Below are 14,055 nucleotides of genomic sequence, written 5' to 3' on the forward strand. Positions count from 1 at the left end.
CAGTTCTCAGGTATCAGGAGGAAAGTTGCAATGCATTTAGGTATAACACACAAGAGAAGCTGCAGCTCTGAGTGCTGGACTAGAGGTATCGGTGCAAGATCTCATTGAATACCATTCTGGTTATTTACAGCCCCTCTGTACTTCCTTTAGAATATGAACTGGCTTTAAAGCTATTACTTAACTAAAACATCCCCTTGGGGTTCTTAATGGTGGAAACGATTCACAAAAGATATATTTTTTTCCTTGCTTAATGCATCTCTGACAGTGCTTTTTTAGGAATTACTTTAGGTTTTGAGAACAACCTGAAGAGTAGGCAGCAATGAGATGCCCCTAGGGTTAAGACAGAATAGAAATTAAAGGCTTTGTATTCAAGTAGTAACATGGGTCAAAACCCCCAAGTCCACAGGATGTCCATAGAACAGGTTGGATAAGCTTACTTATCCAGGTTTCAAAGAGCTGAACTATTGTACCTCAAGTTTCCATTTCAAACATGGATTCCATAGAGTTACAGGAAAATATTTCAGATCTGACTTCACACAGCATGTCTGGGTCAGCCTCGCATTGTTTAATTGATATCTGCCATACCCTAACGCCTGCAGTTTCAAGATCATGTATGCACTCACATGGTTTCTGGGTCAGACTTCACTTAAAAAGCAGGCAGAGGCAAAAATGCTGTCTTTTGAACATCATTTCATCAGTTTGTGTCATCAGAGGCAAATGCCTCTGAGTTTACAACATAGTATTTGCACAAAGATTTTTTTTAGAGAGAACCTGGTTGGGTTTCAGACCCTACTGGTCTGCAGCAACATGCATCTGACTGGCATCTGTTACAATGAAAATTACTTCTCCAAATTAACCTTTGCAAGTGGTAGGGAAAAAGTGGCAATTTTGGAAGGGGTTTTGCTTGCCAGGCTTTACCCGTGAGAAAGACAAGCAGAGAAAACAGGCCACTGTGTGCTGATGGTGCTTCTCAAAGGCATACCCACCTAAGTCTGCTTCCCACTCTTTCATTCAAATCCATATACCAGATAGGGGGAAAAAAAAGCTCGAAGGTTCAATCCCAGCTCAGCCACACACTCCCATGCAGCCTTGGACCCTGCAGCTCTTTGCCTCATCCTCCCCAACTGGAAGATGGAGATAAGCCTGGATGCTTCCTGGGAGTGGGCTTACCTTCACAGCATAGGTGGTAGAAGGGTCCTTGGAACAGGTGGCACAGTAATATATTGCATCCCCCGAATCGCAACAGGGCTTGTTGCACGTCAGCTTGAAGAGCGACCAGTTGTTCTCGCTGAAGTGCAGCTCATTCTTCTGCTCCCGCATGAAGCAGTCCTCACATTTGGCAACCAGGCGGCGCAAGGACTCGGCGTAGAGGGCCCCTAGCTTGGCATACACCCCCTCCTTGCTGTCCATGTTGCTCAGGAGGTTGTGGAGCTGGAGACTGGAGCCCGATGACACCTGGCTGGACACACTGAGCTGCGAGGAGGAGAGCGACTGGAGGTTTCTGCTGGGGACGCAAGCCCCTGTGCTTTTACCAGTGGCTGAGCCCCAGTAGCCATTTCCTTTGGAGCCTTTCTCCAGGGACTCAGAGGAGGAGAAGGCAACAGGGCGGCTGCCCAGGCTAGCTGGGTAGACAAAGGGAGACTCCTCTCGGAGGCAGACATTGCTCTCGGAGTGGCTGACATTCAGCCTGGGGCTGGCAGACACCTGTCCCCCAAAAAAGCCATCTGGGGAGGACACCGTTCTGCTCACTGTCTTCTTCTGGGGCAGAGGGGGTGGGCAGCTGGGGGCAGAGGAGGGACCATCCTCACCGGAGGCAGGAAGGAAAGGGACAGGAGGAAACACTTGACTCTCAGCTGGAGGAGGTGAGTGGTTCGGCTCAGATGAGTGCCCTAGGAGACAGTGACACACAAGAAGATGCTATGAGTGGCCCTTGTGGGCTGGGAGCGCAGGTCCCTCTCCATGCCCCTACCACCCCCAAAAGCTATATCTCCTAGGGCCCTGGCCGGGAACAAAGCAGCCAGCCAGGTTATGTCTAAGCCCAGCACACAGTCCTCACCTATTCACAACTCTAAAGCTTCACTGAAGGGGTTAGGGATTGAATCCAGTTTAATACAGCAGGTTTGCAAAGCAGGCTGCAACCAGCCATCTAGAGGAATTCCCCCCTTGAAACCACTCCCCTGTGAACTGCATACAGAGTAGTAAAAAGCTAGTAGAGGGTAAATGTTTAAGCTGTGATGTCATCCACAGGGAGATAAGAACGAAGCACTCGGGATACGGGGACAATCTCTTAAACACAGCCTGTCTCACCTGGGAGCTGCCAGCCAGTACTTCAGCAGCACGGCAGGATAAGGAGGGAGTGACTCACGCTACAGAGCTCCGTCCCTCCAGCTGTACCAGAGCAGCCCAAGAAGTATATTGAACCTGTCTCTCTGCCTCACACTGGGTAAGGGTCACTGGGCAAGGCCTGGGATTTTGGCAATTTCCATCCTCCTGAAAAAATGTGGCCTCCCTGCCGCTGCCTGTCCCCCAGCTTATTGCTGGACCTCTTTGCTCAGACAGCAGCCTGGCCCCACTACATACCACTAAATCCCATGCAGCTCCACCTGCCATCTGCACATAGATTGTGTTGGGATGGCTGGCTCATTTCAGGAAGCTGTAGCAGCTCTTTTTCTACCCTGGCCAGACTGGAGACAAGTAACACAGGCGGGACTCTTGATAAACTTAAGCTCTGCTAACACATTGCATGTAAGGGTAGACCTTGAAAGGTACATGGTGGGGTTTCGCTCCAAGCGAGCTCAGCTGATGGCGGGATCTATTGCTTTCTTCGAACCCTGCTTCCAAAGCTGCAGAGAGGTAGCAAGCCATCCTTCCTCCTCACAAGGCTGCTGGTGAGGCTTCAGCTGTCAGCAGGTATTTCCTCACAGTGGCTTTCTGCTTTCTCCACAGGAACGCCCTGGGGCAGTTTCATGTCAGCCTGAGGCAGACGCTTGTCTCTGTCACAACCCTAGTGACTCACCAGCTCTCATGCACAACCTCCAAGTGCAGGAGTGCAGATCCCTGAGCTCCCAGCCTGTCCTGGTGTGCCACATGCAGGCTCAAAGCCATACCAGCTGTGATAGAATAGCAATCCCTGCTAGCTGCTCACCGCCTGAGCCCACACGAGGTGAGGGCAGGTCATCTCAGCTACCAGAGTGGATGCTGACACAATCTGACCTTGTCCCTCCCCACCAGAGTTTGGTAGCATGACATCAATTTTAATTTGTCCCCTCCACTGCCAAGGCTGCCTGTATGCTCCTGCTGCTTTACATCCCATCCCAAGCAACAGTGTTGAGACACCCCAGGAATGAGCAGCACTGATTTTGGTTTCTGTAGAAGATGAGTTTCCCCATGCAAGGTAGTTTCAGCATCCCATTTCTGACAACATGCTCTGTAGGAAGAGCTCTGTAGGAAGTGTTGTGAATCACCACATCTTTTTTGCCCCAGTTCCTGGGTGCCAAGCTATCTGACTCCTGTTGGGCCCTTGCCCCAGGTGTCTGCCTGCATTGTACACCCAGTTGCTGAGCAATTGACTGCTCTCCAGTTTCAGCTGCTCTGCAGCTGCACAGGTAACTGTGGAGCCCATGGCTCAACATAGATGCATGCCCCAAGCTTTAATGAAAACCCAAACACCTGCATCACACCCTACCTGGTCCATGGGAAAGATCCCCTCTATTAAAACCACGTAAAAAAGCCACAGGTAGGAATCGTTCAGCATGGCACCTCTTGCCACTTCCATTTCAAGGGGCTTTGACAGAGGATACAGCCAAGAGAAATTCTTCAGCATGCAGCCCAAGAGCAACTCAAGAGAGGCATCTCTGCCAGGACACGCAGCTGAATCCCCGTTTCAAGAGGCAAGATTTACTTGACAGAGTCTTACAGAACAAACGTCAGAGCTGGAAGCTTTGGCAACCGGTCCACACACCTAGCCCACAAATGCCAAACTGCGCTTACCTTTTTTTTTTTTTTTTTTTTTTTTTTTTTTAACGTGCTGATGGGCTCTGTCCCAAGAACAGGATAACGAATGAAACCCTTTCACAGCTTTCCCAACAGTGCTCTGCACCTTCAGCATAGAGTCCTTCTGCATGTCAAGGGCTTAAAAGCTCCCGCTCATTTCGTATTTTAACATGTGACAGCATGGCCAATTAATTTGAGCTCACCTCAGTCAGTGATTGACTGCATAGCTTCTTGCCTGCATCAGCAAGGAAAATTGCATTTGGGTTATTCATTTAAAAACTCAGCTTTCCCAAGATGAGTTGAAACAGTTGCTTCTGTTAGTAGAGGCAGAGAATCCTCTTGTCCCATATCATTTTTGACAGGAAATTGCTTCTGTGCCCAGCAAGTAAAGATCCAACATATGTGAGTTTTTCTTCCCTCTGTACAGTTTCCTGGCATGGTCTCACTCTCGGACTCCAAGTTAGTGGTGGAAAAATGGAGTTTCCAGAGCTCTGGCTCTTAATTTTATTGCTGCACATTGTTGCTCTTGGAAAGACAGAACTTCCACTACACGAAGGCTGCTTTTGCAAAGGAAATACTTTCTGAGCTGCTGAACAGGTTAGTGCATGTCTAAGTTACGCACTGATGAAAAAAGTGACTTCATAGTAAGTACTTTTTAATCTCACTTAAACGAGTGCAGGCAGATTTTTTTTTCCCCTTCAAGAAATGACTGGAAACACAATGAGAAGGAGAGATCACCTCTAGCACAAGACTCCTTCTGGTACTCCTCAAACCTATGGAAGATGTTCTATGGCAGGACTACTTGTTACCTCATGCAACGCATGAAGCACAAGCGGGATTAGGACAACTGCTTTCAGATGGAGGTTTTATCCAGACAAAGGATATATATGTTTTATACAGGATGAATGATTTTGGCACTTGCCAAACGAAAGAGGAAAAAGTCCGCGATGCTGGCCTGACTCTGCCACATTCATCTTAAGTGCATCAAGAGGCAGAAGGGTAGGAGAAATGGAAAGATGAAGGCTTGCTAGGTGATCAGACCCCCATGATCCCTGCTCTGAAGATGCTGCCCCAGCAGCAGGCCTCAGGATGGAGGTAACTCCTTCCTCAGGTCCGATGCTACCTCTCCCACACCCAATTGTCACTTACTGCCATCACTGCCAGTCTGTGTGTCTGAGTCGAGGCTGTCGGTGGAGCCAGCTGTGAAGCTGACGTGGACGCTCCTGAAAGGTGGGCTGAGGCTCTCGGCAGAGCTGTTGCTGACCCTCTCCAACTCAGCGTTATTCGGGTTCATTTTTAGAGCGTGCCTAGAGAGAGTGAAAAAGAAGAGTCAGGAGACAGATGGCAAAAGATACCCTGCCAAGAGCAGCCTTAGCTTGGTCCCTGCCCATCCATACAGACACTGTGCAGCCTTTTACTGTGCCACAGCACCTCATTCCTGTGCACTTGTCTTCTTTCTCTGTCATCTGAGGATTGCATCCCACTGACACCGAGCAGGTTATAGCCTTGCAGCCCCCATGGCAGCTCGCCATGACAAACCAGCTGTGCTTGAGCAGAGAGAACCACTGAGACAACAGCATCCAGCCCCAGTTTGTGCCACCTTTGCCTGGGGTCCTGGATCACATCCCATCTTGTCCACCGTCCCTGGTAAGCGGGGACCCACCAGTGTTCACCTTCAGTAAAGTTCTCAAGGGAAGGGAGTGGCATCACTCCTCCCATTTTACAGAAGGGTAGGTTGAGGCTGGGTGTGACAACCCAATTCCTTCAAGGCGGAGGCATAAGTGGAAGAAGAGGCCATTCCTAGCAGCTGTTGTCTCCTCAGTGCATCGCAGTAACAACTGACACCTTCCAAAAGAAGAAGCGCCTCTGCGGAAAACAAGTGTCTGCCAAACTCAGGGCCTACCATGCAGCTTTTAATACAAGATCTACAGTTTTCCATGCAGCTTCTATCAAAAAAAAAAATTAAATAAATAAACAAACCATAAACTGGGCTTATAACCTGCCAGGTCACAGTTTAAGTGACCAGTTGTAGGCAAGCAGGACTTTTCACTAAGATAAAGAATTTCCCCTGCATTTTCTTCATTTTTCCCTCCTTGGAAAACAACAAGAACTGTTGAAATCGGGCAGCAAATCAGAAAAAAAACACTCCTAGCTTTGGCACAGTTCAGACTCTCTATCGGCCAGCAAATGAAGGTTATCAGTCCACATTTTTTAAGTAAAACTGCCAATCTGCTGATAAAATTCAACATGTTGTTGATTAAGAACGTAAAAAGGTTAGTGGCAGACTTGTAAAAAAGAAAAAGGACTTCCATCAGCTATCTTGCTGGAAGGTATCCGGCGTTTCCTAATCAGACGGCTGAACGACTGCTGAGAAAGACAAACAAAAGACATGCACGACCGTTTTCTTGTGGCACCCTGTCCACGCTCACAATCTCTCCTCTTCCAAAACCCCTACGCACAGCAGATGCCATGAACAATTTTTATTTGAAGACTGAGAAATGCTTAATTCCCCATCCAGACAAAGCACTTACTCGTGTCCACACCACCACATGGAGAGCAGAGCATATGAGAAGCCCGGAAGAAACTTCTGCCAGACTTCCTCATTTGCCTCAGCAGCCTCGGTCTAAAAATACTCAGGGGCTGATGAAATAAGGCTCTAAAAACCACCTCAGGTATAACTCGTCAGAGACACTGGTCTTGCACCAGTGATGAATTTACCACAGCAAGCTTCTTGGGGATGATTTACAAAACTTTGCAATGCACCACACAAGTCACAGTTAAAAAATAAAAGGAGAGAGAGAGTGAGAGAGACACATTGAGGTTTTTAGCTCTGTTATGATTAACGCTGTTGAAGGCAACCGACTGGACTTAAATCTTCTTTTTTTTTTTTTTTAATTTTTATTACAAAGATATATCTTTATCCTATAACTTTCTTAGACGTTTTAACTTTTAGTAATCTGGAGGGGAAAAAAATGCACGGGCGCACACCCACACGGGTGCACTGTCTGACCTGGCAAGAATCAAGGAAGCTTTTTAATCTATAAGAAAAGAAGAAGATTTTGCAAGAGAGAGAGAGTCTCGATTTGCATACATGAGAGATTTTCTAACGCATTCCTCCCCTCCCCACTGCCCCCACCCCCACCCCTTCGCCCCATACAAAAACCAGTTGGTGCATTTCTGTTTCCTTCCCATCACTTAAACACAAATCCACAGAGCTGCCTTACCATTCCCGCACTCAGAGAGAGATGGGACTTTGCTCGGTGCGGTCCAAGGTCCACCGCGCGCGGCCACACCTATTCCTCCAAGCAACCTGGGCGCAACGCGGCGCCTGTCAGCACCGTGCTGGTTGCTGCCTTTGCCAAGCCCAACGTTGCGGTGAAGTCAGATGTACAGAGAGCCCCGTTTCCTCTCTGTACCGTGGTGACTTATGTAAAATGCAGTTCCTGAATAGGCACACCGAAATAGAAATTGTTTGCGGCTTAAACGACATCCTGCTCTTGTTTCAGATGTTACAGCCGGGCCAGCTAAGACCGCCTGGAAATATCTCAGCTTTACATCTCCTTCTCTTCCTACGAGCTGTTTGAAGCCCAGGCTGCAGCCTGCACAGATTAAAATACTGCCAACTATACCAAGGAATTACTGAAAACACTTGCCAGGGACAAACTCTCCCTTTCCAGTAAAATTCCATCCCAAGAGCTGAGCAGCCCATCACTGCGACAGCCCGTGGGATCCTGATTTACAGCTAACCTGAACTTTGCCTGCTTTGCTACTGTTCCTTCCCACCACGCCTGACTGCAAGGGCACAGGTTGCTATTCTCCATCTCGCCCTTTTCACCAAAGGATATTGGAAATAAAGAGCATCGATCCATCTTAAACCTGAAAAAAATCAGTGGGATTGCCCCTCACTGGCTTGCTAACATTGGTGGGCTCCAGTCCCCTTCAGGAAAATGTAGCAGTGGTTAATTTACCTCCATTTCAAAAATCCGTGCTCAGCACCTTAAATGTAACTGGCAACTTCAAATGCAGCATGAGAGGCTCCTTCATGTGCCAGTGCATAAAGAACAGGTCACAGGAGTCAGCTCTCCCAATCTAGTAACCTAAAAAGACAGGATTTCCAGCTCTCCAAATTATTCTGATGGCTTTAAATACACTTCAGTTACTCAACTTTCTCCATGCAACACGCTTGCGTATTCAGGCAAGCCTTCCCATTCACTATTCCCCAGTTTTCCCATGATGAAAACAAAAAAAACAAATCAAGTTTGAAAACAGTGGTCTTGTAAAAAAAAAATAAATCAACAGAACAAAACAAAAAAACCCCCAGTTTGGAGTTCTGTAGTATTGCAAAGGGATCTGGATGATTTGCCATGCCTCACATTGCATCTCCAGCCGTGCCATGCTTCATCTTTCCTGTGATTCATATTTGAGTGGTAGCCTTGTGTTTAGTTTCTTGCACTTCTCAGAGGGAGAGCGGAGATGGCACCAAAGCACGGCTCCCCTAATCACAGCAGACACATGTGCCTTGGGATATTGCCCCAGGAATCCCTCAGACTCCGGGAATGCCTTCGGCTTGAACTCCCTGCCCAAGATTTGACACGCAGATCTGGTTACCTTCCAGAAGTGCAAGGGGCAGGGAGGTTTTGAGAGGGGGAGTCGTCCACTCAGATGCAAGAACTGCAAGGCTCCCGCTTGCTCCTTTCCAGCGGCCATCACACGCACAGCCAGTTGGCAGCAGTGGAGGATGCTGGAAGCATCTCTCCCCATGCAGACACCTGATCACAAGGAGCGCCTGCTCTGCAGCCCCATTACAGGGGTTTCCCAGCCTTGCTGTGCCGGCAGGAGAGGGTCACTCCTCAGCACAGATGACAGGACTTGAACAACAGAGATGCTAACCGAGATGCTGAGCTTTATAAATCATGCAACGGGGGAAGGAAGCAGAGGAGAGCAGAGAACACACACAAACCACCACAAACCAAACTGTGCTTCAGGAGAAGGCCAGTGATAATGTCAACAGGACGCCCCCTCCCAAAACAAAATACTGAAACTAATGTGCAGCACAGAGAAAAATCCAGACTGCATTATAGCATCAAACACAACATATGGCTGGGCATAATGATTGCACAAGAGGAAGCACCATTGTACCATATGCTTGTCTATCATGAAATGTGAATAATTATATCTTCCTCCTCTCTCCACTGCTGTTTCTTCCAACATATTCTCCTGGATGCACAGAGCAGTTAAAAAAAACCCCAGCATATAGGAGCTTACAACATTTGAGGCTTGGATTTGTACTTATCCTTCTGCTACCAGCTCGTAAATGTGGGGAAACCAGAATCAAGGTGGGGGAAAGAGATTTTGAAACACTCCAAGCTCTGTCCAGAGGACTACACTGCTCCTCCCTGTACCTAAAAGGTTTTATGTAGCGTAGTTTAAGTTGAAACATAGGTTTGGAGTCTGGGGATGCAAGGGGAAGTTCGGATGGGGTGCAGAATTAAGATGGTAGATGGGTCAAAAATTAAATCACTGAATGCTCTGATGTGGTGAAGAGGACAATGAATGTTATTTCAATTTCCATCTCTGTGCTTTTTTAAGAGGCAAGATAGGAAACACACAGAAAAGTGAGCGACATTCATTTTAAAAGAAACAATCTCTCCCAAAAGATTGGCTGACAAATCACAAACTTTTAGAAATTACCCACTGGCGGAAGCAGCATGAGAAATTCCTGATTAGCTCCAGACAAAAAACACGGGGGGAATCCAAAAGGTGTATTCCCTCCCTGTCCTGGAGCGTGTTTCTCTCTCCTGCTCAAGAAATATCCTCCCTTCTTTGCTTTATTAACTTATTTAATTATTAGTTATGTATTTAAATAGACTCCATCCAGAGTTTCTTATTCATTTATTTATTATTTTAATAATAATAAATCTGGCTTGTCCCAGACCACACAGCAAGTCTCTGCTGTCATCCAGTCAAAAAGAACGGGGTAAAAATTTCGGACCCGTGTGACTTCCAATTCCATTTGTAATTGCCATGGCATCTCCATGTAGCCAGGTTGCTTTTGTCACCGAGGTACATCCTGACACTGAGCTCCAAAGAGAAACGGGTGCCTCAGGAATGGTAAGAAAATGGAAATGCTCTGCCTCAGGTGCAGCGCTGCTCTGTCAGAGACCGATTCCTGGCAAGGAACACACAGCACAGCCCCACCAGCCAGCAAGCACCACCTCCCCAGCGAGAAACAAACCTGGCTCTTTTCCTGGCAATCCAATTCCCAACACGGTTGGTTTTTGTAACGCTCTTGTTTTCTGTTCCCTCTGGCAACAAGCGGCGGCAGCAGCAGCACTGCAACATGCAGTCTTGGCACATCGCAACTTTAGTTGTCCTGTTTTCAGTGATGGTGAGTGCCAGGATGCGCCATGCTACACACGTTTATTACCCCAAGTGAGCACATTCAGCAAATTTCAGAAGCTATCTATGGCACTGCCTTTTGCAAGTAGCATTAATTATGATGAAAACAGCTCAAGAGCCAACAGCTCAAGATGCAAAACAGCATCACTGTTTCCTTTTTTTAAGAGACACATGAAACAAATTAACCGTCAAGGTTCTGCAGGCTAGAAGAAACCATGAGGATCATTTAGCCTGACCCTCTGCATAAGAGAGGCATAAATTTCAGCAAGGATTCATTCCTTGTGCCAAGAAACTAAAAGCCATGCTAGAGCATTTCACACTGAAGAACCTTCAAATCATCACCGCACACGCAAGTCCTAGGAATCTTAGTTCCTCTGGTGAGCCCTTTCCTTGGCCAACTACCTTTCCAGCTTTTGGAAAAAGACCAGCCACCATCTTCCCTTTCCAATCTCTTTCCTCTTGTAATTAAACTCATTTTCCATTTCATTTCAGACCAGGCAGACCTTAAATATCTATAATCTTTCAAACAAGCAGGGGAAAAAGGACTGTATGAAGAAACAGTTGCAAGAGGTCCAGAGCAGCTTTACATAGGACGAAACAGGACAAAAATCCATTATTTTACATTTTTCCGCCAACTTTAAAAACTCTCTAAAATCACTCCTTCTGCCACGCTTACTGCATGACCAGAGTTTCCTCAGTGCCTGGCAGGAATTTACCCTGTAAAAATTTTTTTCCCCTTTTAATTGTTAGAGCTAAGATGAAAAAAACAAAATCTACAGACTCACTTTTTCTTTTTCTGCTTTGAAACCAGTTTGAACACACATGCAAGTTTTCTTTAAAATAAACAATTAAGTTGAATTAGGAAAGTCAAACAGGCAGGCTTCATTTTCCAGCATGAAATCAAATACCTTGCTGCAGCTTGAGATCTAGAAGGAAAAAGGATGGTTACACGCCTTTCCTGCAGCTGAAATGAACCCTGATTTGCTAAGCCCCAAAACTGTGCCACAACCAGGTCTACACTGACTTTATCTCCATCCATCCATCAAAGGAGCCTTTGCAGCTGTGCCACCAAAGAACTTCTTGGGCTGAAGTGCTCTGTCTCTGCGAGGGACTAAATAAGCCTAACAGAAATATCAGTGGTTCTGCCATTGTGGATGAGCACATGCCCACAGACTGCCCAGGACTAGGAGAGTATGGATGTGTCCGAGCCATCTTTGTGTGCAAGACCTCCTCCCTTCTTCAGGCATTTGGCTGCACCCCAGAAGGACCAGAAGAGATGTTCCTCCAGCACCAGGTCAGAGTCATGTCATGACCCGAAGCTGCAAGCAATGGCTGCCCAGGGTATCACAGTTCCGCTATGGTGATTTTAACCAGTTGTGCGTGTAGCCAGCCATCCCTCTGCCACGCACAGGTAACAACACCCTAGTTCCTGCAGCAACATGCTCAGAGAAGCCACGCTTGAGATGAAAACGAGAGCATCCTCAAAGCAGACAAACAAAGCAACCAGCTGGGTTTGCATGGCTTGCGAAACCTGCCATCTGATCAAATTGCTCCTCAGGCCGGCTGCACAGCGGTTTTGTAGCTGGAGGGAGGGATGTGCTTTTTGATTAAGGTGCCCTAAGGCTCAGCTGCAGGCACCAAGGTGTTCAGAAGACAAATACATGAAGCAGAACACATGGCCTACAGCCACAGAGGGTAAGAGCAATGCCAGCACCTACCTCAACCACCCGCCAGGTTTTATGGCTTTGCCAGAGATCCCGGTCATGGATGCCACGTGTTCCCCAACCTCAGTTTCCCTGCCTGATATCACACAGGCTTTCTAGCACACAGATGCTTTCAGGATGACTCAGAAGCAACTGTTAACAATTGGCATAGCCCAGTCACACCAGGAGCATGAATCAGCCCCTCCAAGGAGGGGAAAATGCTCCACACCCCTCAGGACAGATCGCAACTCCATGTGGATGGCAACAGCAGGGCATGCTCCTGGATTGAAGCACAACTGGTCCAAGACACCCAGCCAAGGACACGCCCTGACACATCAAGGAGCCCCCTGTCTCCACTCCCAGCCCTCACGAAGGCAGAAAGGAGACTCCGGGCACTGCCAGGGAAGCATCTTTGCCCCCAGTACAGACAAAGGGCTCTCCATGGCTGCTCTTCGATGAGCAGAAGGAGGTCCTAGTACTTCAAGTTACTGGGCTAGATATTGCTGAGTTTGAGTGCCACCACCCTTCTGGCCTGCCCAGTGACCTCTGCTCTGCAGGGAAAGGAATTTCAGCAGGCAATTCAGCATTTCCTAAGTAATCGCTGCTCGACAGCGTCGTATCATCACAGCTCTGCTGGGCCTCAACAATACCTCATGTAGCAAATACAATCCCAAGCCACAGGCTTATAGGAGACACCAAGTGGCAGCAGCCATGAAAGTTCACAGGGTCAAAACTAAAGCACATCTTTGTGTTCTTTTTGATTTTAAAGGCAATAAAGCTCACCCGTGTGTTCACTTGCTTGTGGTGCTTTTCTTTCCTCTGACTCCAGCAGGTGTGCAGCATCACAGCAGGAAGCCCAGCATCAAGGAGAACTAAAGTCTCTTGTTCATCCCTTCCCTTTCCTTGAGAAACCTAATTTGTTCATCACTTGGCCAATTTAAAACGCTAGTTCCCTGGGCTAGCCAACCCTAAAAACATTGAAAATGTAGTGCGAGAACAAAACAGAGGATGGGCCAACTCAACCACAGTCTCAACCCGGAGGTCTCTGATGCCTATGCATAAGTTTGACCATGGACCCCAAGAGCAAGTTTTCATTCAAACACCCATCCCTTCTTCTCCCAATGTTTAAATCAAGGAGCTGGAGTCAAATCTGTTGTGCAATGCACAGTTTCAGGTAACAAAACTGATGCACGCAATAAAGCAAATACAGGACACACAGAAAATGGGAAAGTATCCCTCCCCACCATGATCAGACAACCTAATCCATTAGTTGCATGGCAAGGAAATAAGTTTTTCTTCCTCCATTTTTCTCTTTTTTTTTTTTATCCACACAGCTGCAGATACTGAATGCACACACAGTATCGGAAGCCTGTTTTTTTAATTGCTTAGCAGAGCTACTTCCTTCCCAGATGGACAGCTCTCCCTCATTCACATTTGTTTTGTAGGGCTTACTGCCACCCTGCCTTGCAAACCTGACTTCAGGACAGCAGTGCGGGGAAAGTCTGCCTGAAGCCAGGCGGCTCCCACACATGGTAAGCACACGTTAGGCAAGCTCCAATTACCTGCTTGCCTACAAGGAGTCCTCCCTGGGAAACCGCAGCTTCAAAAGTTAACCTCGGAAACAAAAAGATAGTAGAGCCAAACTGAAAATGAGGATTTCAGAGGCCCTTGCTATTAGCACCAAGCGAAGTTGCCCAGTTCCACCTACAAAAGGAGCTCACAACCCCAGGTTCTCTATCCTATTCAACATTAGGGGACTGTGCCAAGACAGAATGAAGCTGACCTGTGAAACACCAGTCATTCCAAGCACGGACCTTGTTCTCACTTGAATATTGGGACCCAAGGCCATAACGTGCAGCCCTGAAGGGCTGTTGCAAACACGCACGGCATGTGAACCAGGACTTGCAAAGATATGACAGATTTTCAGAGCAAAAAAGTATGTGGCTTTTCAGCTGTGCAG

The 14,055-nt window shown here is 47.4% G+C and overlaps 1 protein-coding gene across 3 annotated transcripts in view; it reads right to left on the reverse strand.

Annotated features, from left to right (window-relative positions):
• PRAG1 (PEAK1 related, kinase-activating pseudokinase 1) overlaps positions 1-14,055 on the reverse strand; it is a 49,169-nt gene that overhangs the window by 3,716 nt on the left and 31,398 nt on the right. For all 3 annotated transcript variants that reach the window (XM_054204033.1, XM_054204032.1, XM_054204031.1), the window contains exons 4-5: positions 5,143-5,300; positions 1,171-1,889 (exon numbers count right to left, since the gene is read on the reverse strand). In XM_054204033.1, coding sequence (XP_054060008.1) covers positions 1,171-1,889; positions 5,143-5,300 — 877 coding nt within the window. The remainder of the gene's footprint in view (positions 1-1,170; positions 1,890-5,142; positions 5,301-14,055) is intronic.

The sequence above is a fragment of the Rissa tridactyla genome, chromosome 5, assembly GCF_028500815.1.
Source record: "Rissa tridactyla isolate bRisTri1 chromosome 5, bRisTri1.patW.cur.20221130, whole genome shotgun sequence".
NCBI classification, from domain to species: Eukaryota; Metazoa; Chordata; class Aves; order Charadriiformes; family Laridae; genus Rissa; species Rissa tridactyla.